General features: G+C 39.2%; 3 protein-coding genes and 1 pseudogene across 3 annotated transcripts in view; 1 reads left to right on the top strand and 3 right to left on the bottom strand.

The window, feature by feature from the left end:
- Nucleotides 1-5,896, top strand: part of LOC119246983 (uncharacterized) — a 29,293-nt gene extending 23,397 nt beyond the window's left edge. The window contains exons 2-4 of the mRNA XM_037513207.2: nt 326-450; nt 4,008-4,046; nt 5,580-5,896. Of these exons, the coding sequence (XP_037369104.2) occupies nt 326-450; nt 4,008-4,046; nt 5,580-5,896 (481 nt within the window). The remainder of the gene's footprint in view (nt 1-325; nt 451-4,007; nt 4,047-5,579) is intronic.
- Nucleotides 5,897-14,326: 8,430 nt separating this feature from the next.
- On the bottom strand, nt 14,327-15,256 carry LOC119246982 (taste receptor type 2 member 8-like; annotated as a pseudogene).
- A 2,386-nt stretch (nt 15,257-17,642) lies between these two features.
- Nucleotides 17,643-18,551, bottom strand: LOC119248333 (taste receptor type 2 member 10-like). The gene has a single exon (XM_037515290.1). It carries the CDS (start codon nt 18,549-18,551, stop codon nt 17,643-17,645), a length of 909 nt encoding a protein of 302 aa, XP_037371187.1.
- Nucleotides 18,552-23,319: 4,768 nt separating this feature from the next.
- LOC119246980 (taste receptor type 2 member 7-like) lies at nt 23,320-24,246 on the bottom strand. Its single transcript, XM_037513206.1, has one exon. The coding sequence runs from the start codon at nt 24,244-24,246 to the stop codon at nt 23,320-23,322; it is 927 nt and encodes a 308-aa protein (XP_037369103.1).
- Between the last annotated feature and the right edge of the window lie 3,215 nt (nt 24,247-27,461).

Below are 27,461 nucleotides of genomic sequence, written 5' to 3'. Positions count from 1 at the left end.
TGTTAGCTCATTGTACAGGAAAAAGGCCTGAAATAATTGACATTGGACAACTTGAACAATGTTGGGTAGGGCAATAAAACAGAGAACCAAAGTTCTGAACTGATGTTACAAAGCGGAAGATACTTATTAAAATTTGTAATTATAACTAATAATTGAGGAGGGTGAATAATTATTTTAAGGAGTCTGATTAACAGCTTTCCATTGATGAGCTTGACTAACTTTTGAATTTACAGGTTGGTTGAGGCCAAATGGCAAATCAGATATGGTGACAGGTGCCCAACCCATGGGCTTCAAAGGTGATATTGTTCCCTTTGGCCTCATAAAGGACTGCCTCTGAGGTGCCCGTAGCAAGAGAGAGAAGGAGAGACATCATGGCTTCTCCCAAGATGCTGGTGCTCCTGTTCTCCATGACTTTGCTGGCCCTGATCTCAATACAAGGCTCTGCTGATGGTGAGAGGGGAAAATGGGGCTCTTAGGAAGGCTTTCGGGGATAAAATTTATGGAAAGGAATAAAGTTGGACTGAACCTTCTTAGAAATTTAGTACTTTGTTGTCAGAGAGTAGGTCAATAAAAAAAATTTCCACTGAAGGCCAATATCTTTTTAAAAACTGGACCTACGTCTCAAGCCAACATCTTCTTCATGTAACTTTTCAGTTTTTTTAGAGCTATGGACTTTCAGTTATTCAGTCTGTGTGAAATAGATCATGTAAATTGAATGAAAATTCTATAATTCATCTAGATATCTCATTTCCTTGACACCCAAAACTTGAACATTTAGAAATGTTAAGAATTTTGATTATTTTTAAATTCATTTTATTAAAATATTGCCACTCAGTAAGCATTATTACATGCTTCTCTTCATTTCATTACTTATTCTTTTAAAATATTTACAGGCCTGGTCATGTAGCCATATGACAGGCATTCAGTTATCATAAATCTAGGTATTTCTAGAAGTGAATAATTTCAGGTGACAGTGGAGGAATCTATATATTATAAAAGAAGAAGTTTAATTCTTTACCAGTCTCATGGCTTATATTAAATTTCCAGATACACAACAAAAATCCAGATAATTGTTACATAACTATAAACACCTAGATGTCAGACCTCTTCTCAGACAAATAAGGAGAAGTTGGAATGAAATTTTATTTTCTTATGAAATGTTTTGGCTTTATAAAGAAGTAGCCTAAGTCAAGAACATTAAACACATGAGCTCCTAATAGATTATTTAGTTCTAAACTGTTGTCATATCCTGAGATAAAGTTGCTGTTCACAGGGAAGGCAATTCTAAAATGGTAATTTCAGATTTCTCTGAAAGGTATATAGTATTAGCTTTCTCTGAATATTTCACAGAACATTCGTGATCAAGATGGAAGAAGTTTTTCGAATAAAAATATAGTTTAGGGCCTCCCTGGTGGTGCAGCAGTTGAGCGCTGGGTTGAGAAGCTGCCCGCAGCCTCTGCAGCGCTGGTTCAATCCCCGGCTGCCGGGCTAGGGCCCCACATGGTGCAAAGACCTCTCCTACTGCCCGCTGCTCCCCTCAGCAGCGTATTTCATCAGTCTGCCTGCTCTGCTCTCCCCTCTGGCTCTGATGAATTCTCTCACCCTCCTGCGCTTCTGACTGTACTCAGCACTTGTATAGATAAATAAATAAATATTAAAAAAAAAAAATATATATATATAGTTTAAAAGATTATAAAATGTAACATGCCCCCAAATGCCACCAAAGCAATCTGTTGAAAGAAGCAAAGAAAAATCTATTTTTCTCTGATAAAGGAGAGTGCTGCTTTGCCTAAGTGCCTCTGAAGGGAAAAGGCAAAGTCAATGTTTTTGAAAATGAAGTTTAGGGGTCTCATGTCAGAGGGCTTTACTAGGAATTTGTAAGACAATGATTTAAGAGTTTAGACAATAAGGGTGATGAGGTTCTGTGAAGAATCTTAAACAGGAAAAAATTGATGAGGTTCATGTTTGCTTAAATGGACTTTGGGCAAATTCTTGAAATAAACAATCATTATTTGTAACATTTAAACATAAATATCACTAACATATTTCCATGTATTTTCCTGACTTTATATATTTCTTACATGTTAATGAATTAAAATTATTTTGCATATGTAAGAAACGGAGATGTCTTTCTTGAGCAAGAGGCTGTTTTCAAGATTTAATAAAATTTTATTTAAAACAATCAGAAAAAAGAAACATTCATCTTTTCTGGCAAAAGTTTTTTTAAATAGTAATGCCATGTTAATGCAGACAGTAGGTTTTATGGTTGTAAATGGTTTTAGTTCTCAAATTTTCTTGGCTGCCAAGTATTACCTAATCTTTATTTGGTCACTGTGACATCCATCTCATTATACACAATGCAGAATTACTAAGATATTTGACTCCCTCTTTATCTCTGCTAAAGAATCAATGATCAGAGGATTACGGTTTGTTTGTTTTTTTTTTTTTTTGGAAATGATTCATTGTATTCAATCTTTTATTATTACTATTAAGCATTCATTGTTACTGTTATTTTCATTCTTATTCATTTTTAAAAATATTTATTTATTTATGCATACAAGAACTGGGGTACAGGCCAGAGGTGGCAGGGGGAGAGGATTCACCAGAGACAGAATGGGGAACAGAACAGGCAAACTGACTGAAATACACTGCTGAGGGGAGCAGCAGATGAGTCAGGAGAGGTCTGCTGCACCATGTGGGTAGATCCCTGGCTGACCCAGGATCTAACTTGTGCTGCAGAGGCTGCAGATAGCTTCATAGTGCTTTGCTTAACCGCTTGCGCCACCAGGGAGGCCCCATCATTTTTATTCTAATTTTTAATTCTGTTGGGCATTTAACTTCCTATATCTAAACCTATTGTCTTTCTTCAAATGTATTCTGAAAATTTATTTATTTGTTTATTTTTTTAAAGATTTTTTTTTTATTTATTCATTTATACATGCACTGAGTACAGTCAGAAGCGCGGGAGGGTGAGAGAATTCACCAGAGCCAGAGAAGGGAGCAGAACAGGCAGAAGGACCGAAGTACACTGCTGAGGGGAGCAGCGGGCGGCAGGAGAGGTCTGGGCGCCATGTGGGACCCTCCTCTGGTGGCCGGGGAGCAGCCGAGGATCAAACCAGCACTGCAGAGGCCCACGGGCAGCTTCGCAACCCAGTGCTCAACCGCTGCGCCACCGGGGAGGCCCTGAAAATTTATTATATAATACTTTATTTATCTTTGTTTTAAAATTTTTTGGATTAAATCCTAGATACTAATAAGGTTTGCAGACAATGTAGGTAAATCCCTATTCAAAGAATTGTTCCTTTTTTTTCCCTTCAGAATCTATCATACCTTTTTCTTCACTTATGTTTATCTCTTGAAAGTTCTCAAAATTGGGTCTATACAAGGGCAAATATGAATACCAAACTCATAAGTCCCAGTGATCCCAAGTAATATTGTTATATATCAAACATCTCCTTTCTTTTCATATTGTAGTCTCTTGTGTCTAATATTAAAATGTCTCAACATCAGTATGACCTACTCATGACCTACTCATGATTTTCTCCAAATCTTTCTACAACTGACTAATGATTAAATGACCTCAATCTCTTAAGCTTGTAAGGACATTATTTCCATCAATATTTAAGTAATTTGAGTCATAAAATTTGAGACTATGAAACTCTAAAGATACTATGTATTTTAAGTAAAATACAATAGTTGTTTTATCAATATATTTACAACTGTACCTTACTTATTTGCAATATGAATGCTTCATTCTATGATTTTAAATCTTGATATCTGTTTAAGTGACAGTTTGTCTCAGAGTCATTGAAGTTTAAAACCACTGATATGTCATCAAAGAAACGGCAGAAATGAGTAAATGAGTCAACTAAAAATTTTGTTACCTAAAGAAAATCTTTCCATGCTTAATGACTCTTCCCAGTTCCTGATTTGTCAATAGTCCTTCCATTTTGGGTTCTGATGGTGTTTCATACATGATTTTTTGTTGTTTTGTTTTTTCTTTGCAGCTTTCTCTCAAGTAAGACAGGACAATTATCCTCAATCAAGTGAGTCATTTTAAAGTTAATTAACTTATTTGGAAATTTTCTAAATAGATGCTAGGAACCTCTAGATTTTTGGTCTAATTCAAAATTTCTATCATTTTTATCTTAACAAAAAGAATTATGCTTACATATTAATATTTCATTTCCCAGTCATTCCACTATATAGTTTAATTTTATTAGTTTCACATTGCAGAAAGAGCACAGAAAACCATGCCCCCCCAAAGAAAATGATAATTTACATTAGACTGAAGAGTTCTCGAAGTCTAGGAGTCCTCCTATACACACTCCCACCCATATTACTTTTCTTCTGAGTTGTTTTCCACATAATTTACCTGACCTGATTGTATGAGAACATGCCCATTTGGGAATTCCCAAAAGAAATGTTTTGATTTATTATATTCTCTACTCCCAACATTAATTCAAGAAAATGCAGTATTTAATAATAACCATGTCAAGGTCCTATTCTTGACATCCTATTCTTGGATATAAAGGTAAATAAAACGGTATTCAAGATCTAATGGAAAGTTGAGCTTGAGCACAATGATGATCACCATAAGAAAAGTGGTAAAAGAAGAAATGGAAGCTTGGAGCAGGGGAGGAAAGGGAAGGGCTCTCAGAAGATGCTCTGGTGTGGAGGATGGAGGTTGGAGATGTAGGGGGAAGCAGAGTGAACTTCATGGGCAGTCTATGGATATCACATGGTCTGTCAGTGGTCTAGGAACACTGACTGACCCATAAGGTTGAGGTGAATATGGGAAGATTAATTTGGAACTGGAAGGATATAGTGAATGGCAAACAGAATTGAGTCTGCAAAGAATTCTAAGGGCAGTAAGGAGATTTTTTTTTAAGCTTCTATATTCGCGTGTGTGTGTCTATGTGTGTGTGTGTGTTTGTGTGTAGAAGAAATGGAGTATAGGCCAGAGGTGGGGTGGTGAAAGGATTCATCAGAGACAGATTGGGGAGCAGAACAGGTAGATCCACTGAAATACACTGCTGAGGGGAGCAGCGGGCGAGACAGGAGAGGTCTGCTGTGCCATGTGGGTTAGCTCCCTGGCTGGGGATGGAGCTCAGGCCATCACAGTGGGCTGTGGTGGCACTAGCGCTGAGTCTTAACCCTTAGGCCACCAGGAAGGCTTTTGCAAGAACTCTTTTGAACATTAGTTGCCCATACTAAAGTGACACATATTGCAAGTAGGCAACCATGGGCATATTGAGGAAAGCCTATCTAACCCTTCTGGGGAGATTGATCCCACAACAGTGACAGAGAATAGTGACAGCAGCACCCAAAGAAGGGAGAATAAATGGTGATGGAGCAAACACAACTAAGTAAGTACACGTCCATGCACTCATCAGAAGCCAGGATTCCTCTGCCCCTTCACTTCTTGCCAATGGTCAAGGCCAAGTACCATATAATCCAATAATGTATAACTTCTAAATTACTTTTGGCTATATAGATTCCACACGCGTCGCATTTAAGTTTACGGCTAACTTCTCCCTTGACTTTTTCCTCTCTGAATTTGTGTTCTCTTACTTAAGCCAACAATGGAGAAACTGCAGGCACCTATTCTACAAACCAGAGAAGTTCCCTTGCCAAGAAAAGTACAGGTTCTGGTTCACAGAATGGACCTTATGGAGGCCTGAGAAGCTCATCTGGATTGGGTAGCAACACTGGCAGAGGTGGCAGCAGTGGCTACAGTGGCAGTAGTAGCTACAGTGGCAGCAGTAGCAAAGGTGGAAAAAGTGGCCAAGGAGGTTTGAGTGGCTCAAGCAGTCTTAATGGCCAGGCCTGCTTTGGCAACCAGGGAAGCCAAGCTGGCCAGAGAGGTCAGAGTGCAAAAGGCACTAAGGCATGAAAATGAACACCAACTGAGGACAGTCTCCAGTGTTTCCCTAGGTATTAATTCTATTTTTATACATGAATCTAGTGCATTTATCTTTAAATTCCTTAATTCTCCTTCTTATTTGTTCATTTCTCTCATTTTTTAATCTTGACCTTAATCACTCTTAAACTCTTTGTCCAGATCCATACTTGTCACAATTCTCCTCCATTCAGCCTTATACAAAGAAAAGTCTCCTCCATATCATAAGAACAATGTTCTACTCAGTTCTTTTTTTATTCCCTTTTTTTTGTTTACTCATTTATTTATTTATTTTATTGAGATAACATTGGCTTACCTCATTTATATTCTGGAGAGTATAGGCTCTCCCCCTCTTCATGTATTATTAGCATAGTGCACCCCCCACCATCTCAATGGTCCATCATGCTGCCTCCCCACTTTGTTCTCACTCCTCTCCCTCCTCCTCTGAATCCCTCAGTCCTATAGTCAGTGTTCAAGGGTTACTATTTAAGTTTGACTTTACCTGACCCTCTCTTTGGTTTCTCTATATTCCACCTGTAAGTGACACTATCTGGTCTTTCTCCTTGTTGTTTATTCCACTTAGTATCATCCCTTCCAGATCCACCCTTGTTGGTGCACATGGCATGATTTTGTGCTTTTTGACTGCTGAGTAGTATTCCACTGTGTTTATATACCATATCTTTTTGATCCATTCATCCACTTTGGGCACTTAGGTTGTTTCTATATCTTGGCTATTACAAATAGAGCTGCTATGAACCTTCCTCTGTTAGCCTACAGCCTCCTTCAAGTTTTATCTCTTGCCTTACCACCCCTCATATCCTCTCATTTCCTATGTCCCTTTTCCATCTTTTAGCTGCTACTTCCTGTCCCTCTTAATGGGGTATCTTGTATTGAGAATACTTAATAGTAGTGATACCAGGCATGGATCATGCTCACACCAAGTTATTTCTTCTGTCTAAATCTTGGTTTCAGAAATTGATGGAGATCAACCGATGACTGCGACTTCCTAGGCGTGGAAACTTGGTCTCTCCTTTCCCACTTCAATCACCAATAAAGTCATTAGCAGTAAAGTCCTGGCTCTTGTTTTCCTTCTAGTGTCATTTTTCTCTTTCAAGGGACAAGGACAGGCTGGGAGATACAAAGTTGTGATGGGATTCCAAATGTTCTATGTAGAGCAGCTCTAAGGGAGTTCTGCTTTTATTACTTTTGTGAGGCCTTACCTACCTCCAGTATTCCCAAACAAAAGATTTATTTTGTGACCAGTAAGGGGGCTTGCCAAATTCAGAAGATCAATACACATAATCTTTCCCTAACTCCAATACACAGAAAATTACCTTGTCAGCTTCCTCTATCTCTGGCCGTCTTCCCACACACATTTGCCATGACATTATATTTTGGTTTAGGTCTTGAACTCAAGAGGATCCCCAGAAACTGTCTACCCTCAACATGCTCTGACAGAGAAAGACTCATCCCAAACTGTCAGTCAGATAGGCTTGCCCTGGGATTGAAGACATTGAGATGACTTCAGGCACTATATTTAGCTCATACATGTTGACATAACTCATTTCTTTGGCATATATGCATTTGTAGAAAAGGTTGCTTAAACTAGGCAAAGGTAACTGAGTGTTATGAGTTGAATCATGTCTCCCAGAAATCCTTGTGTTGAAATCCTAAGCCAGTGCTTCAGAATGTAGCTGCATTTGGAAACAGATTTGTTGCAGTTGTAACTAGTTAAGATGAGCTACAGTGGGAGCAGGGTAGGCCCCTAATCCAACAGAACTGGGTATCCTTCTGAAAAGAGAAATTTGCACACAGACATGCACACATGGAGAATACCATGTAAAAATGAAAACAAATCAGGGTGATGAAGCAGAAGCTAATGAACAACAAAGAGAAAGTGGGGTGAGGGCACAATGGACTTGGTGCCAGATTGTGGGTGCCTTCGTGTCTGGTCCGCTATGGCAAGTAACTACATCTGATGGGTGTGAGACCTAGCCACCATTCCTCTGTACAACCACCATTTTAGTATTTCAAGTTTTGCTTACTTAAGACTAAATAGCTTGCATTCCAGAGAAGGTTTCGACCCTCACCCCACTCTGGTCTTATCTCGGACGGCCAGCCACAGCGGAGCCGAGTAATTCGGACCACTAATGGGGTCAAACTAGCCATAAAATAGAGCTGCATCTTGGTGTGACCAATCAGCTCAAAAACTGAAACCGTGCGCCCACCGTTGTTAGGAAATGCACCCGTATAACCAATGAATGGTTGCCAACATGATTTGATTTTTTAAATTTGCTTGTAACCCTATAAAGGATCCCTGTTCCCTTTGTTCAGGGCTCTCAATCTCTGCCGCTGTGACGGTGTGTGTCCTGAGCCCGGACTCCAGCCCGAAATAAACTCCTTTGTGTTCTTGCATCAGCTGACTGTGTGTCCTAGGGGGCTGCACTTGTCAGCCCTGGGCACAACAATGGGGGTGTAGTTAATACACCAAAATACAAACAATGTTGTAAACCGATGTTACCTCAATAAAAAGCTAAATTAAACAAAAAAAAAAGATCCTGAGTCTTCAAGAACAGCAATGATGCTCTATTTACCTTCACATCCTCCTGCTAGAAACAGGGCCCTGCCTAAACAGTTATTCAAGGAGGCCAAAGTCAATGCAGAAGTTGTTGTTTGAATGTTTGACTATGGGGGGCTGAATGACATCATTCTAATGGAACAGAGAAATGCTTCCTAAAAATGAATTTCTTTTGCCATATGTAGAGTTGAAGGAACAAATTTCTAGCAGTTTTTAGTAGACTTTTTTTTTCCCAGCCACACTTAAATGCTGAACACAAAGAGGATTCTATTACCCAATTGTTTTTTTTCTTAATTAAAAAAAAAAAATTGGGGCCTCCCCAGGTGGCACAGGTGGCTGAGCGCGCCGCGCTGTGAAGCTGTCCGCAGCCTCTGCAGCGCCGGTTAGATCCACCTGGCCGTCGGCGAGGGTCCCACATGGCGCTACAGACCTCTCTTGTCTCGCCCATGCTCCCCTCAACAGTGTATTTCATCAGTCTGCCTGTTCTGTTCCCCACTCTGTCTCTGGTGAATCCTCTCGCCCTCCCGTGCATCTGGCCTGTACCCGGGTTCTTGTATAAATAAATAAATCTTTTAAAAAACATTTATTTTGTGGCAATAATATTGTTTTAGAGCCCTGCATGTGATTCAGAGATACAAGTTCACATCGCTTTTGCATGTATGTTACCACACCACACCCACCACCAACGTACACATAGTCCTCCACCATTGGGGGGTCCACTGAGCCCCCTCCACACATTGCTCCCCATCCTCTCCCCCATCCCTTTAGCTTTAATTTTGCAGATTTTTTTAAGAATAAAAATTTACATTTATATGTACATTTTAATTACATATTTAAAATTTTATGATCCAAAAGTTAAATACCAGATTATCTGGCTCTTTTCTAGACACTTAGAGAGCCTGACCAGATCTGCTGAAGAATTGCCCTCCCCACACATAGTGGATGATAGGCCCAGACTGGCTCTCTGAGGATGTGGTCTTTTGAATTGAAGAGATGTGGTTCATTACAAGCAGGCAAGGATTCCAGTCATCACTAGTGTCTGCCAAGAGAGTTGAGAATTCACTGATCCAAAGACCTTACCAGCAAGAAATGCTTTCTGAAGTCAAACCTATACATATATCTACCTCTTCTGCACCTAATTAGTGCCTATCTTTCAACATCCACTCAAAACCTAAATGGCTGGAGACAAAACCTTGCTGGCAATCACTGATGAGTCATTCTCTCCATCTAAAACTCAAGAGCTTTCAATACTGTGTTCTGACAGATGCTGAGTACATCCATTCCAACTTTATTCTTGAGAATGAGAGAGACTAGCAGAGGATAGTGATGTGGACCTTCAGAACAACTTGTCTCCCCCAAACCTCCACTCCCACTGGAAGCTCCTGATGGAATTTTCATTGCCCAGATGCTAGTATTCAATCAAATCCTGTTCTTAACATCTCTCAAAATATCTAACTATCTCTCTTATCCCAGTTCACAATTACTCCATAAAATGGGTGCATTTCCCTTTGGGGAGGATTGAAGATTAGGAAAACATGCACCATGAAAATTCGCAGTGGTTTTTAGGATCTTTCTTCCCTGAGACCAGATCTTTGCTTTGATTAATGGACTTTTTGGTAAGTGACTCAGAGCTGGAGATTTGAGAAGGAATGGTGGTTTTCTATCACAGTGACTTCTTGGCATTTATTTTTTCCTTGCATAATTCGAGAGGTACCTTATTTGAATATCTCCCTTAATCCTAGGAATGCCATTTCTATTAGTCCTCACCACAGATTCCTATGGATCAGTATGCACTGATCAGCTCTCTAGTTGACATTGCTATCCAATGAGATACTAACGATTAAGTGCTGTAACTGGCAGTTCCAATGTATTCACTGACGATAGGGCGCCCAGTTTCCTGGAAGCCTCTCCTACCAGTCAATTCTGGCCTGTGGAGAATGCCCCATTACTGAGTTTTCCATGATTCCAGGGCTCAGCGAAGGGCACATCCTCAAGGATATCCTGGGGTATGGAGTTAGGTGGTGGGTTTTGGATCTGATATAATCAGTCCTCCTGATGTTATCATCTCCTTGAACTTCCTGGTCTTTCTTAATACCATGTCAAGGAAATTGCAGCAACTCCACTGTACATAGGAGGCCATCATGTGTCCCAGTGTCACGGAGCTGTCCCAGTGGAATATTAGTACTGGATTTACATGCCTGGCAAGGCCATTGAATGCCAAGTTGTTAGCAACTTGGCGCTATGTCAAGGGTCCCCATGGCAATAAATTCCACAGATCCAGACTAAATACAGATGACTCTTCCATCCTCCACCCTCAAAATCCATTACCAACATTTTTTCTTATTCTTGTTAATATGTTAACAATATGTGCTAGCATTCGTTTGAAACTCTTTTCTTTTGGGACAGAAATGGCTTCTCCCTGGTTGGTCTGAGATAAAACTTGTGCTGGAATAATGAGGAGAGGGAAGAAATAGCTTTAGGACAACAAATGTTAACTTGCTGAGATTGGGTTAATCAACAGTTACCAGGGGTGGGGATGCTGTTCTGCTTTTGTAAGGGGGAGGGAAGGGAACCCACTATTTCTTTTTTTAATTTTATTTTTTATTCCCCATACAATTGCAACCCCTTTATTTTGACCCCAATCCCTCCTTTCCCCGCCACCTCACCCCCCCACCATAGTGTGTCTCTGGTTAATAGTTGTTTGTTGATTTTGATTTTTTCTTTCTTATAGTTATTCTTTTTCCTGGTCCCTTATTTAGGTTTTCTAGATTCCTGCTATGAGTGAGACCATCTGGTATTTTTCTTTTTCTTTCTGGCTTATTTCGCTGAGCATGATCCCTTCCAGCTCCATCCATGTTGCTGCAAATTGCATGTGTTTATCTTTTTTGAATGCTAAGTAATATTCCATTGTGTATATGTACCACATCTTCTTGATCCAGTCATCTATTTTTGGGCATTGGAGTTGTTTCCAAAGCTTAGCTATTGTAAATAGTGCTGCTATAAACATAGGGTGCAGGTGCTCTTTGGAATTAAGGTTTCTGTGTCCTTTGGGTAAATCCCTAGGAGTGGAATTGCTGGATCATATGGAAGCTCTATCTTTAGTAGGTTGAGGAATCTCCACACAGCTCTCCATAGTGGTTGGACCAGTTTGCACTCCTCCCACCAGCAGTGCAGGAGAGTTCCTTTTTCTCCACATCCTTACCAACATTTGTTGTTGCTAGTTTTTTTAATATGTGCCATTCTCACTGGTGTGATATGGTATCTCATTGTAGTTTTGATTTGCATTTCCCTTATTGCAAGTGATGTTGGAACCCACTATTGATGGAATCCGCTGAAAGTTTCAGGGATTATGGGGCTTCCATATATTCAGCTTCATCTGCCTAAAATCCCTATCTGATTTTTTTTTAATGACATAATTTTCCCCAGGAATTTCTCTCCCTTATCTTCTTCTCTATTGAATTATTTCAATTTGCATGCACTCACTTTATTTATATTATCAACCTACATTTATTTATAGCCTGAGCTAAGGAATGGGGTAGGAGCCTGGGACTTCAAAGGGATAGAAGGGGATCTCCCATGATGAGGTGACTTTTCTGACAAAGACCAGTGCTCTATAATTATATGTTTGACCTGCCATCTAGGTAGGTTTTTCTGATAGATTATTTCTGATAAAAATCTTAATTCTGTGTAATATCCCCAATTTTCACCTTCTAGGTTGTAAAGGGAGTGGTAATGTTTCTTGTGAGCCTGCAGGGCCTCCATGACCTCAGCTCAAAATAATCCACTTGCCAAAGTGACACATCTTAGGATGACCTGCTCTGGAAATCTTGGGGGAGGCCTATTTGAACATCTTGGGGAGGCTTTCCTTTGCCAATAAGAACTATGTAGAGGAAGAAGCCTCTAATATGACTTTGTATCTACCTCATTTTCTTTTGCTTGGCTACTGTCCCCAGAGAAATTGAATGTTGAGGTGCTATGTTTACTTATTTATTTTAAAGATTTTATTTATTTATTTTTGCATAGAAGAGCTGGGGTATAGGCTAGAGGTATGGGGGTTGAGAGGATTTATCAGAGACAGAGTGGGGAGCAGAACAGACAGACTGAAATACACTGCTGAGGGGAGCAGAAGGTGAGACAGGAGAAGTCTACCATATGTGGTGCCATCTGTGGGTTAGCTTCCTGGCCAGAGATTGAACTCAGGCTGTAGAGGTGATAGTTCTGAGACTTAACCCCTAGGCCACAAGGGAGGCCCCCAAGGTGCTATATTTATAAGTGGATGATCAAACTCCTAGGATTCACACCATCAAGACATCTGACATGGAGCTTCCAAGATTCCCCTTTGTTTTCAGGGCTTTTTTGTTCCCATTCCTAATAAATCCACAAAAACTAGTCTCTGCTTTGGTAGGGGGCAGGGACAGGTATTCTATAAGATGACATTAGAAAGAATGTAATCTCCAGTCTATGTATCAAATCTTCTAATGCTTCTTTATTAAACACTCAGTAAATCTTTTTAAATTCCTTAATTTCATCAATATATATCTTCTGGGCCTCCTGGTGGTGCAAGGGGTTATGCACCACACTATGAAGCAATCTGCAGCCTCTGCAGCATGAGTTCGATCCCCGGCCGGCCAGGGAGCTACCCACATGGCACAGCAGACCTCTCCTATATGGCCCACTGCTCCCCTCAGTAATGTGTTTCAGTCAGTCTGCCTGTTCTGTTCCCCACTCTTTCTCTGGTGAATCCTCTCACCCCTCGTATCTCTGGCCTATACCCCAGCTCTTGTATTCTTGTATGCATAAATAAATAAATCATAAATATATATATATATGTATGTATCTTCTGTCCTGCCAAATTTGGAGAAGAAAAATGAACAAATGACGATTGTGTAAAAGCAATTGCAGTTTTTAGCAAATTTATTAACCAGCATATTTAATATCTTTTCACTTATAAACATTTCCTCTTCGGTACACAAAGTTCACGGCTACTCTGGATAGGTTAGTAACAGTCCATCCTTATCTCACAGGTGACTTATAAATAATCCAGATAATATTCCCAACATTTGAAGATAATCTGTATAACATCATGTTTTATATGAAATTTTGACATTTTAACATGTCACTACCTAAGGCTTTTTTTTTTTTTTTTTTTGATTGACCTCATCCCATCTGGATATCTTGACTATTAACGCAGGGCTAATTTGCTAAAAGCAATCACACATACCTCTTATGTGGAGAAATACCTTTCAGTGGACACGAAACAGTTTCATTTAGGATCTTTGTTTAGCTAACTTTGTTTTAGAAAATTTCCACATTTGGGGGTCACTCTCACTAATCCTGAATGCCTGATGCAGTTATTTTAATGAGTTCAAATAAACTAAAATTGCACCTGACATAGTCACAAACTTAAAAAAAGAAAAAGAAAATTCCACATACATCTCCTCCTCTCATACCTAGAGGGTATCTTACATTGATCTTTCACTGACCAATGGACGAGATCTTCCTTTTCCTAAAATAATTTTTGAACTTGTTGTGACAGTATTTTATTTACAATTTGTCTTAATTGTGATTATAATCAACATTAATTTCTGCTATATTCCTACAAGACTATAGCTGTCACCTTATTGAATCTTTACCAAAGGAGGATAATTGTTGGATGATCTGGGAAGAAAAATTTAGTAGGTCTATGAGGATAACCAGCTGTTTTCCATAGGGATGCAAATAACAACAGGATGATTTACAGTTGTTCTGAATTAGTTACACAGTTTTGCATTTGGAGAAATGATTTAAAACTAGCAATGAAAATATTCTTTCCTCTCACAGTTGATTTTAGAACATTAGCTAAGATTTTACATCATACACACCATTTTTACACATCTCAGCCTCCTAGCCAAGGACTGTTTCAGCTTGCTATTTCCAATAATTAAAACCAGTGAGTGGCCTGAGGGATAGAGAATTGATGTTGCTTCTCCAAACATCACACCTAACTTTTTTTCTTTCATAAGGTAGCTAAAGGTCACCAAAAGACGAGCCCCACAATAAATAAAAAGGAGGAAGAGAAAGAAAGCGACATTTTTCAAGGCTCCCATGTGGGCATCTGTGCTAGGGTCTCTATAATCTGTGGCATTGAGTTTCATTTGCTTGGTGTGTCTCCACAGGGACATGATTAAAAGGAAAAATGACATCAGTGACACAGAAAATGGGACAATTATGAACAGGTTAAAGAGAGACATGGGTTGAAGTACTGACTTTTACTCACATGGGACATTTCAGTGAAGTTTTTTCTCTGTATTACAATTTTGTGAAACTTATTATCATCATTTGGTATCACTGTTAAAATAAGGCTTATAAGCGAGGAAAAGGCCAAACACCCCAGTAGGATCCAGAGAATTACCCTGTCAATCCTCCAATTCAGCTAGAGAAACAGTGGGTGAGAGAAATTAGCTATCTTGAGTAAATAGAAGAAATTGAGACAGGTGGCAAACCACATACTTAAGTAGTTGATCAGTGTCCAGAAGATACTCCAGACTACCTGTAGCTGATCATTTTCATAAAAATCTGGGTTTAGGACCCTGAGGATGCTATTTATTGCTATAACAAAAAACCAAACATACTCTGGAACTAGCTAAACTTAGGAGGATGCAGTTAATCAAGGAGACCTTCTTCTTCTTCTTAATCCAGTGTCTCCAGCTAATGAATGTGATGTATCCATTCCCCAGCAGTCCTCTGATGGATGCTCCAGTTACTATGACTATAAAGATGTTCTCCATGATGGGCATGTTGGTAGACAGTACACGCTGATCTGATATCACTGCAGACCAGCTAGTTTACAGATAATCAGTTGGAACACATCAAATAAAGTCTTCAAATCATGAATAATGTTTTCATTTGTCATGATTCTGACTCGGATAACATTCCAGAAGGGTCCAGCTCTCCTCTGAAATAGGGTAGCTTCTATACTCATGAAGACTAAACTAACTGATCCTTCCAAACCGACAGTTTGAAGCCTGGACAAGTTATAATTATCACCTTTTAGTGAAATTGGTTTGGTTGAAATTGCTTTCATGCAAAATTAAAAGAGATTCTATTTCATGAATTTGCAATAGGCTTCCTGCTCTTAAATTCTGTATATTTGAATCTGTCCAACTGCTTTTTGAATAGGGAGCCACAAAAAGCAAGTAAAACGTGTTTAATAAAAATTTAAAGGTATAAATGAAACATCATTTTCAACACCATAAATTATAAATGACCCACAAGTCAGGTCTCCAGGTGGAAATGGATGTTAGTTTTGGAAATGATCAGTGTGGCCAAGTGGTAGAAAGTTGATACTGAGTTAGAGGATAACAGTTTTTGTTTTATGTGAGTGATTAATTAGGGAAGGATATTACACAAATCTAACTATAAAAGACATAGTGCTACTAGCTAGGCAAGCACATGGCAAAATTTACTAAAATTTGCTCTTTATTCCAGTGTTTGTTAAAATTGACAGATGCTAAGCATTTGTTATCTTTAGGTTTATTTAATATGGAAAATGCTGTCCTTGCCAATTCATTTCCTGAAACATTGTCTCGTGGATGATAAACAGTGTGATCTAAGATTAAGGAAGTTCACATTTTAAATTATTCTACTCATAATCTTTTATGAGGTTTGTGATCCCACATTCTATATTATAATCATTTCTCTAGATATGACAAACACATTTTTAAAATGTGCATTTTTTAATAAGCAATAATTCCAGGAAACAGGACAAATTCTACTATAAATTGATTTATTCTTTTTTTCTGGGGAGACATGATTGAACCCACAGTAAAGCTAGGTAATACAAATCACGTAAACTAAAGTTTTTCTCATATTTAAGTAGTTCTACAATGTCAACAACATATGCAGTATTTCCCCCTATTTCTTACATGCGTGTAATATGTAATAGGAAAGCAGGACATTGACAATTTAAGGCAACCCAGTTTTCTGTAAAATGTTACCAGAATTGTACACTTAAAATGGCTTAAATGGCAAATTTCGTGTCATATATGTTTTACTACAATAAAAATTTTTATTGATAGTGTTCAATTTTACTTCCAGCCCTGGTGTGACCCAAGCTAGGTATCTTAAGAACATGGTCCTTGTAAACTCAGTTTGAGGAAGATTTAGAATGTTCCACAGGCTCTATTTCCTTTTCTTTGCACTTTTCCTATCATTTTTTGTCATCCAGCATTTTCTTTTTACTTTTCTGACTACTGGACCATGTACAGAAAATAATTCTGAAGATTTGTCTCCCCCAATTTTTTATGTATTCTGAACTGGAAAGGTTGCTCCAGATACATGGTTTACCATAATCTTGAAAGAAAAAGTTGTTTGTTCTTTTTTGTAGCTTCTTTTCAATCTTTCTATTTTTAAGTAATATATTCAAAGTTATATATTTCCTAAGTATTGATTTAGATACACACCGCAATGTAGACACATGGTTCTTATGATGTGTTGCAGAATCTTTACTCAATTGTAATTGGGTCAAGATTTTGTTTCATGTCAAATCAATAGATTTGAAGAATAGAAAGACTCCTTAATCAGTGCTCATCCCCTTTCTCCTAAGTAGACTTCATTTCCTGAGCTATTTTTCACAGAACTACTCAAATCTAGTGCTATGATCATTGCTACCATGTCAAACACACACAGGAAAACACAGACATTAGGTTTTAAGCAGTGAAAATAAAAGCAATCTTTTAAAGAATTGAAACTGAGTGCTCAACAGAGGCACCTCTGTCTTTTCATTTCCATGTTCATAACTTCCATTGTTAACTTTCTTTTTCTTTGAGTCTTGTTGGTGAAATGCTGTCAGTCCATTAAGAAAATCTGGTAAAGCATAATAAAAAGTCTTCATAGTGAATATCTCCAAGATGTTCTTCCTCTGGGAGGTCTGAGGAAAGAAGTTGCAGGATAAAGAAATTGACTGAGTCACTGAATTTACAGGTGGGATTAAAATCTTGTTGAAGAGTGAGATTCTCTGAGATGTAGTCAAAATAATTACAAAAGATTTTAGTGATGTTCAATAATATAGTCAAAACAAATGCAAGAATATGATGCAAATGAAATAGGTCTTCAGGTGTTTCTTCACTAGTTGAAGAAGGCTCCACTTCTCCCCTAGCCTGTCTGGGGAGTTCTGAGAAGATTCTATTTCTCACGGCACTTTAATTGCTGCAGTATCACCAAAGAGCCTTGCTTTAGCTTGTTGTTTCCTAGAATTAAGATAAATGAGTGGCCCCAGGGATAGATGACTGCAATTGTCATACCAAAAATAAGCAACGATTTGTATTCTGTCATAGTATAATATGATATTTCTATGGAAATGCCTATAAAATATAAGATGAAGAGGATGACAAAAGATATCAAAATTTTCATGGCGTTCATATGTGCTTTGGTGCCGGAGTCTCTGAATCCTGTGACATTCAATTGCATCTGCCTGCTGTGCCTCCAGAGGGAAATGATTAACAAGAAACACGTAATCAGGGTTAGTATAAAGAAGACTATTACTCCCAGATTGAATAATAGCTGGTTAGTAATGAATTCACGTGTATTAATGTTGCTCTTCCAGGCTGTGTGGTTATTCTTCATTCTATGAACTTTCATAATCTTCACAATTTGTGGAAAAGTAAGTAACCAGGAAATAAGCAAGGATCCCATCAGAAGGGGAAGAACCCTATTAATTCTGTTCTTCAACCAGAGAAAAATGTGGTGAGAAAAATTTGCTATCTTCAGGAAATAGAACATGTTGAGGCTAGTGGCAAACCAGATACTTGATTGATTGAGAATTATCCACAAGTAACTAATATAGTCAATTAATTTACCAGATGCATACATATCTGGGGAGAATATCTTTATAAATCCATCTGTAATTATTAGCCCTATCAGAAAAATTCTGGAAGTTGCTAAGCCCATGAGAATAAAACCAATCATAGAAAACTTCTTGTTCTTCACACAGTCAATGCAATAGACAATTCCAATAAACCCATTCCCTAGAACCCCCAATATTGACTCACTAATTGCTACAAAAATTAGGAAAACTTCTACTATACTTAGCATATCTGCCAATCCCTAATATTGCCTCTGTTACATCTAGGTCAGATTACCTGTTGCAGAATGAGGCATATATTGGTTGCTTGATGGAAGAATTATTTTCTTCTCTTTCTTTACATAAAGTCTGAAAAGTGCCCCAATTAATGCCTGGTGATAGAATCCAAAATATCTCCTTCCACTTGTCTGTACAAGTCAGTATAGAGAAAGCTTACTTACAGTTTGCTAAGATGCAAATAGAAGTTTTGGTTCATGGATTTTACTTGTCCTTCTGAGATTATTTGCATTTGTTGACCTGAATTGTGAAGAGGGAGTGCCAAATGCAACAGAAGCATAAACTGGACTTCATCTTTTTCAACATCATCATTAACATTATCATGTATGTTAAGTGTTTATAATGACAGCTCAGCTATATAAATTAAAAATAGTGCATAGAAAAGTGAATTTAGTCATTACGGACACTGAATAATTAAAGGCATAAAAAACCACATTCTCTTCCACTTTCTGGTAATCCAGGGAGCACATACTTGAAATTATGATATAAAGAGGACAATTGATTATGAGTCAATTATATAGAAAACCTGAAGGATTGTCACTTAGTATGAAGGTTGGTACCAGAAGGCAAGAAAATATAGTGACATTAGAAATCAATGATATAGGGGGCTCCCTGGTGGTGCAAGGGTTTAAGCACAGCACTGTGAAGTTATCCGCAGCCTCTGCAGCATGAGTTTGATCTCCAGGTAGCCAGGGAGCTACCCAAATGGCACAGCAGACCTCTGCTGTTTCACCCACTTCTCCCCTCAGCAGTGTATTTCAGTAGATCTGCATGTTCTCGTTCCTCGCTCTATCTCTGGTGAATCCTCTAACCCCCCACACCTCTGGCCCGTACTCCAGTTCTTGTAAGCATAAATAAATAAATCTTTTTTAAAAAAGAAAGCAATGATATAGAAAATAAACTTTTCTGTAGAAATACACCAATATTCATCAAGACTAAAAATACAGGGCCTCTCTGGTGGTGCAGCGGTTGAGCGCTGGGTTGCGAAGCTGCCCGCATCCTCTGCAGCGCCAGTTCAATCCCTGGCTGCTCCCCAGCCACTGCAGGAGGGTCCCACATGGCGCGCAGACCTCTCCTGCCGCCCGCTGCTCCCCTCAGCAGTGTGCTTCGGTCCTTCTGTCTGCTCTGCTCCCCGCTCTGGCTCTGGTGAATTCTCTCACCCTCCCGTGCTTCTGACTGTACCCAGTGCTTGTATAAACAAACAAACAAACAAACAAATAAATAAATAAATCTTAAAAAAAAGAGAGAGAGAGAGACTAGAAATACTATGAAAACTTCATGTGAAACTTCCTCAAGAACACTTCAAGAAAATTATGGGCTAAAATAGCCTGATCACAGATAAACTACAGCCCAGCCCATTCCAGTGCAGGACCCTGCTTTGTCTATTGAAGTCAGTTAATTCATGATATTCTGCTGGTCTCTGGTGGTGGATGCAAGTGTAGAGTAAGGTCCAGAGGTCAACAGACTGAAATGAAGGATTTATTACCCATGATTTAAGTAAGGGTTCTCTGTCTCCAGTTTGTCATGAAAGGAAATAGACCCAGGTGCCATTGGCAACCATATTGTCACCCCAAAATGATGACACTAGAAGGAAGACCCTGAGGTGAACAGAATAGAGAGATAAATAGCTAGAGTCCTTGGCAACCTCCTAATACAACCAAAGCTGGATTTTTTTCTCCTTTAGATGCCTGGATATGAGATATTTTCCTCAGAATTCACTCCAGTTTTAGACAGGTTTTCTCTTATTGATAGTCAAAATCTTCCAGATTAATGTATCTCCCCCAAATATTGCTAAGATGTACATACTTCCAGGCATTCATGCTGCATGTAACATTTAATGAATAATTCGTTTTCTCTGTGGAAACACCACTCAGTAGAAAAGGTAAATATAAATGAGAAAATATTATCTTTTACAGTCATCCAGCAATATTTCTTAAACTTCATGCCAAATTTTCCACTATAGAAAATAGGAAAATCTCATTTCTTTAAGTTGTATAGTATTAATAACTATTTCTATCAGTATGTTCATTAATGTGAATGTTTCTAATTTTTTATGGTTAAAGGATCATTTTATTTTAGCCTCTTCACAAAAGTCTTCAGGATTTCTCTACTCTCTTTTCAAAGACTCACTTCAAAGACTCCCTGAAATTCATTTTCAGTCATTCTACACAAACTAAGATGCAAATGTCACATAGTACATAGTGTAAAGAGAATTTCCATTTTACCAGGAATCAAAAATTTATGCAAAGCAGACAAAATGTCCACAGTAACTTAATCTCAGGCATCAGAAAACTACTTTGGAAAGGAAATTCTTAAACAAAAAATTATTTAGTTGAGCCATGATCTCAGCAGAAAATTGGAAATCTCCTCAATAGCTTTTTTAAAGGCATCGTCAATATTTTGCTACAAAGTGTTTACATGTTTTGTGGGAAACAGTATATATTGTTCTGTAATATTTTCCACTTGAAAACATATATGTAGTTATCATTTTTAATATTAATAATAGTTTTATATGTCTTGATTAGCTAAATGTCAATTATTTTGATTCCTTAATAATTCCTCTTTTCAGGGCCTCCCCTGGTGGCGCTGGCGGTTGAGCACAGCGCTGTGAAGCTGTCTGCAGCCTCTGTAGCGTGGGTTCGATCCTGGCCTGCTGGCAAGAATCCCACATGGCGCAGTAGACCTCTCCTGTCTTGCCGGCTGCTCCCCTCAGCAGTGTATTTCAGTCAGTCTGCCTGTTCTGCTCCCCGCTCTGTCTATGGTGAATCCTCTCACCCTCCTGTGCATCTGGCCTGTACCCCGGTACTTGTATGCATGAACAAATAAATCTTTAAAAAAAAAAGCTTTAAAAAATAAATAATTCCCCTTTTCTTTCTTTCTTTTTTTTTTTTTTTGTGGGATTAGGGTCAGAATAAGGGGGGTGGGAATTGTATGGGGAATATAACCAAAATGAAAAAGCATACATTGTGCAAAAATGAAAAATGATGTAAGAATTATATAAAATAAAATAATTTACAAAAAAAAAAGAATTAAAGAGACTAGGACCAAATCTGAGGTACAGCAAAAACAATAATAATAATAATACACCTTCTTTTGAAGTTAAAGATGTTTCTCAATCTCATGCACTGATATTTTGGTCTGGATAGATCTTTGTTGTAGAAAACGGGCCTGTAATTGTAGACTGTTCAATAACATCTCTGACCTCCATCCACAAGATGCCAAAAGCACCTCCCCAATGGTGAGAACCAAAAATATCTCCAGATATTGCCTGATGTCCAGCGGGAGGGAACAAATATTACCAGAGGGCCTCCCCGGTGGCGCAACGGTTGAGCGCTGGGTTGTGAAGCTGCCCGCGGCCTCTGCGACGCCGGTTCGATCCCCGGCTGCTCCCCGGCCACCGGAGGAGGGTCCCACATGGCGCGCAGACCTCTCCTGCCACCCGCTGCTCCCCTCAGCAGTGTACTTCAGTCCTTCTGCCTGCTCTGCTCCCCACTCTGGCTCTGGTGAATTCTCTCACCCTCCCGCGCTTCTGACTGTACCCAGTACATGTATAAACAAACAAACAAACGAACAAACAAACTTAAATAAATAAAAAACATGCCTCTATAAAAAAAAAAATATTACCAGAACACAATGCCATTGCCAGCAGATACTTGGGTGTTATTCATGGAGTTTTTCATATCAATTCAGATTTTTGCCTATTCCTAAAGATGGGTTTTCGTATTCTTTACATAAGTCAGTATCCTAAAATACCTTACCCAGGGATCATGGCTGGAGGGTTTTCTTGACAGCAAGTTATGTTCACAGCTACACATTTGTGCGGTGTTTCAAGGGCATTAAGTGTAGGTCTTGTAAAGGACTGAACCCTGAAGTTACCATTTGCTGAGGTCACAGGATCAGCTTATCATCACATATGTTGTCAGGGTTTTGATCATCCAGCTTAGGGTTTAAATTCTCCAGATATTAATAACTTTCTTTTAATTTATAATACAACATAGTTTTAGTATTTCCTGATTTTTTCAGTTACCTCGTGGTTTTTACTTTTATGGGAGCAGATTTTGTTTCAGATTAAATGTGTTTCACTCATTGTACCAATGTCTGGTGGTTGTTTTCAGAAAATTTTCTGTTCTTATTAAATAAAAAGATCAGGAAAACATATCTTTATTATGTCTGCTACATTTAAAAACCATATAGTTCTTAAAAGTTCTTGGAATTTTTTAATCCACTGATTAAACAGATTTATTTAAATTTACTTTTTTTACAATATATTTTCCTTCTTAATTAAAACCAAGGTCTTAATTAATAAAAAGTCACCTAAAATGAGCTACCAGAGTAAATCAACTAATTTTATGCTGTTATCAACTAATAACACAATCGAGAGTGAATATGAGGGGTTTAATTAACTCTTTTTACCCACTTTTTTACTTTCAGATCAGAAGATTTGAGTTTGGATTCTAACCATGAAGTCACACATAATATGCCTTGGAATTTTTCTCACTGAAAAAAATAACGATAATAAAAATTTGGTATAAATTAAATTACAATGCTAAATTGCCTAGGATATTTCATGAAATCCAGAAAACCTTTTCTCTTATGTAATAGCCTGGTCTACTGAGAATTTAAAAAAAAAAAATCTATTAACACAAAATGAAGACCAAGGTAGAAACTAGGGGATCCTCAGAACATAAACTGTTTTCTTCAGGTTCCTCCATGCTGTGAAGATTACAATCCCTTGATGTAAGATTCCATTTGCTTAAGCACATTCACGAAAGTCTGTCTCATTTTTCTGTTCCCCAAAATCATATTGAAGGGGTGAATTGAAGGATAGAACAATGCTACCATCTCAGCAATAATCACACTCACTGTGTTGTCCAGTTTGGCATAGCACCACATTACCAAGAAACTAGCCAAATAATGCACCACTAAGAGAAGGATGAAAGAAATCATCGTATTTCTGGCTCTTACATGAACCTCTATGTTGAGGTGTCCAGATCCTGTGGTGTGATGCATCATCTGTCTGATATGTCTCCATAAGGAAAAGATTAACAGGAAAAATGAAATGACTGACACAACAAAGGGGATGAAGCAATCCCAGTTCAGGAAAATCTGATGGTCGAAACTTGGGTTTTCATTCAGCCATGCTTTCAAGGTCAGATTCCTTTCCATTTTTAGATATTCATGCACCCAAACAGTATTCCATTTTATGTTCAGAAGATTAGCCAAGAAAGAGAAAAAGAACCCAAATAGAATGGTGAAAACAACTCTATCTCTTCTCCACTTCAGCCAGAGAAAGAAGGGATGGGAAAAATTGGAAAGTTTGAGGAAGTAGTAGACACTTAGGCAGGTAGCACACCAGGTGCCCAAGGAGTTGTTCAGACTCCATAAGAAACCAAGAGTTATTGCTACCATTAGGTTGGTTTCATATAGTTTTGGATAGAACACTATTATGATACTGTCTTGAAGAAGCAGGTATATCACACCAATCCTGGAGACAGCCAAGCACATTAAGATAAAGTCAAGCAAGGTGATTTTCTTGGTTTTGATCCAGTCAGCACAGATTACTAGGAAAATGAATCCATTTCCCCAGATACCTATCAGGATTTCTACAATTTCAATGCTGATAATAACTTTTTCAAATGCACTTGACATATCCGCAGAAGTCAAATCTCAGCCACTTCTGTCACAGCTGACTTTTTGGAAATGATTTAACTGTTGAGAATGTTCTTCTTTGAGGTTTTTGGAGTCTCAGACCAGAAAAATACACAACCCTGTCAGCAGCTTTGTAAAAAACACATGCAACACAAAAACCCTCCAAAGAGCAATCCTCATAAATATCAACTCGATTCCTAAATGAATCTTTTTGTCATAGTCACAGGCTGTTTTTCATCTGTGAGGCTGGCTGAATGTTCACCTCATATTTGCTAACAGGCAAATGAGCAGAAGATTCTATGACATTGCTTTGAGTTTTCTTCTTCTTCAATCAAGCTTTATTTATTTATGCATACAGGACCTGGGGTGCAGGCCAAAGGGGGGGGAGTCGGCGGGGAGAAATTTCACCAGAGATACGATGTGGAACAGAACAGGCAGACTGACTGAATACACTGCTGAGGGGAGCAGTGGGCGAGACAGAAGAGGTCTGCTGAGCCATGTGGGTAGCTCCCTGGCCACCCTGGGAATGGAACTCATGCTGCAGAGCCTGCAGACAGCGTCGCAGTGCTGTGCTTAAACCCTTGTGCCTCCAGGGAGGCCCCCTTATAAATTCTTAATCTGAGATTAAAAATGGCCAGACCCTGAATTCCTAATTGCTGCAGCTTTTACTTCAGGATTCTTAAGGGCTGCAAACACCATGCTCAACACTTCCAAAGATTTGAGTTTGGATTCTAACCTGTTTGGGTGCATAACTTCTAAAGGCTCCATTTGTAGTTTGCCACGAGCCAGCCGCTTAGCCTGGGTGTCGGGGGTTCCTGAAGGATGGGATGGTGTTGGTGTCGGTGCAATTGTGGAAATGAGGGGGAGGGAGAGTGATGAGATGCAGACACTTGATCAGGGTGCAAACATCATACTGCTGAGGGTCTCAGCAGCCCTTTATTTATACATTTCAAGCAAACCGTGAGTGCTTAAGCATATGCATTAAGGCAGGAAGATAACAATCATCACATCTTTTTCAAGAACAGCCAAGGGTCTATTTGCCCTCCTGCAGAGGTCGTGACATTTATTATTCTTTGTTTTATAGAAGGCACAGTTGCTAAACAAAAGTGTTCTTAGAATAGTCATTTACCTTAAACAACCAAACAGTCATTTTATTAGTAGTAAAAACTTATGTGACTGAAACTATCATTTCTATGTTTGCCTTAGTGAACGATTAACTAAGGGCTAGGGGAAACAAAGGACAGGAAGTTACCTGGGGAAGGAAGATGCACTGACACTTCCCTAGCCCCAAGCTCTCAATTAAGGGAGGAATTTTCCTAATCTAACAAAAGAGTTCTTCTACCTATTACCCTATACTTACCTCGTCAGCCTAGTTTCCGTATCTAACTTTAAGATCAAGGGAAAATTTCTTTTTCTGTAAGATTGCTGGTTGTTGTTTTAAGGAACTACAAATATTTCATCAGAGGCAGGGACAGAGATGGTTATAGCTTTTGATTCCCAGAATGGTTAATACGTGACATATCAGTTGTAACATTGACTATTTCCAAATGCATTATTGTGCTGCCATGGTTTTTAGCTCGACCAGTCACAGAATTGTTGTTGACTTATTCTTGAATACACACTCTAACAGCCACCATACCAATCATCACCTCCAGGGGAATCAGCCATAAACAAGCAGGAAGAATTTAGCAAGAGCCGGCTTTGGCGCCTCCTGGCTTATCAGGAATTTTCTTATGCTTGGAGCATGGCTCGCATCTGCCACCCAACTGCTGTCTTTAACTTTAAAGTAAAAGAATTTCCTTCTCCATTTAGCTCTTGCCTCAGAAGACCACATCTCCATATTAAAGACTTGGCCGAGGGATGTTTACAGCCTTTTGTTCCCAGAAGTTTTTTCACTTGTTAATGTAAGGCCGAATGTTGAATTGCTGCCTTTTGGCAGAGAAATACTAATTTTATAAAAAATGTAATATTTGTATCACACAGTGCCATTTGCCATCAAATTTGTTATTCAGTAATTGATCAAACAGCATTTGCAGTTTTACTTTTTTTTTATTTTTTTTAAAGATTTATTTATTTATTCATACAAGTGTAACAGGGTGGTCCCCAGGAAAGGGGGAGGTTCCCTGCCCCACCCAAGGGAGGGTGGAGCTGAGCAGGGAGAGGAGAAGATGCAGAAGAGACTGAGGAAGGAAGCAGGATGGAGCCAGGAGACCTGGAGGAGGTGCATGGAGCCTAGAGACACGTGAAGAAACTGAGCTTGTCTTTTGGTCGTGGACTGGGTGACACAGATGTGGGTGAGACCCGTGGAGAGGTGACCATGGCAGCTTTTATCTTGATGTTGATTTTGCTCTTTTCCTTCCGTGCTTGTCTGGTAGTTTCTGATCCTTTTCTGTGGGTCCCCACTGGAAGATGCTTTAGACTTGTGGCAGGCTTTGGGGCCTTGCTCTGGGCCGATCCCATATGGATGGACTTTTACCCACGAGGGGACGGGTAACTTTGGGTGCTTGATTTAGAAACTAGACTCTTTGACTTACCTGTATTGTTTCCTAGTTTTATTAAAGTTCCTTCCCATTAAAGTCTCCTATGTTTTGTGTTGATGCGGCGGATGGCAGAACCCATTTAGAATAGGCAGGTTTGCGGGGTTTGGGCTGCCCCTCTCCCTGTCCTATAACACAAGCACTGGGTACAGTCAGAAGCGCGGGAGGGTGAGAGAATTCACCAGAGCCAGAGCGGGGAGCAGAGCAGGCAGAAGGACCGAAGTACACTGCTGAGGGGAGCAGCGGAAGGCAGGAGAGGTCTGCGTGCCATGTGGGACCATCGGCCGGCAATCGAACCGCGCTGCAGAGATTCCAGGCAGCTTCGCAACCCAGCACTCAACTGCTGCGCCACCGGGGAGACCCTGCAGTTTTACTTTTAAATGCATATTTTAACAATGGTAGAAACTAGCCATAAACAAATGGGGAGAATCTAGCAGGAGTCAGCTAATGGATTCCTGACTTTTCAGGAATCTGCCCCATGTCCGGACCTTCGTCAGACAACATGAGTAGCTCGGCTCCCAGCAGCAGTTCAGCACCGGTCTGTTAGGGGGAACGGGATGTCCTAAAGCTAATATCGGGGCTGCTCTATAACAGGTCCTCTAAACTCCCCATCCAGGGAAAGACCACACAAAGCCTGAGCCACACACATTCTTATTCTTGTGCCATAATATTCCAGCT

This window comes from Talpa occidentalis, unplaced genomic scaffold (genome assembly GCF_014898055.3).
Source record: "Talpa occidentalis isolate TD23 unplaced genomic scaffold, MPIMG_talOcc4v2.1 talOcc4.16, whole genome shotgun sequence".
Classification (NCBI taxonomy): domain Eukaryota; kingdom Metazoa; phylum Chordata; class Mammalia; order Eulipotyphla; family Talpidae; genus Talpa; species Talpa occidentalis.
This window is presented reverse-complemented; position numbering and strand designations above follow the sequence as displayed.

What these genes read in the sequence shown, in the direction of transcription:
- LOC119248333 (XM_037515290.1), bottom strand. Translation starts at nt 18,551, where the DNA reads ATGCTAAGTATAGTAGAAGTTTTCCTAATTTTTGTAGCAATTAGTGAG.
- LOC119246980 (XM_037513206.1), bottom strand. Translation starts at nt 24,246, where the DNA reads ATGTCAAGTGCATTTGAAAAAGTTATTATCAGCATTGAAATTGTAGAA.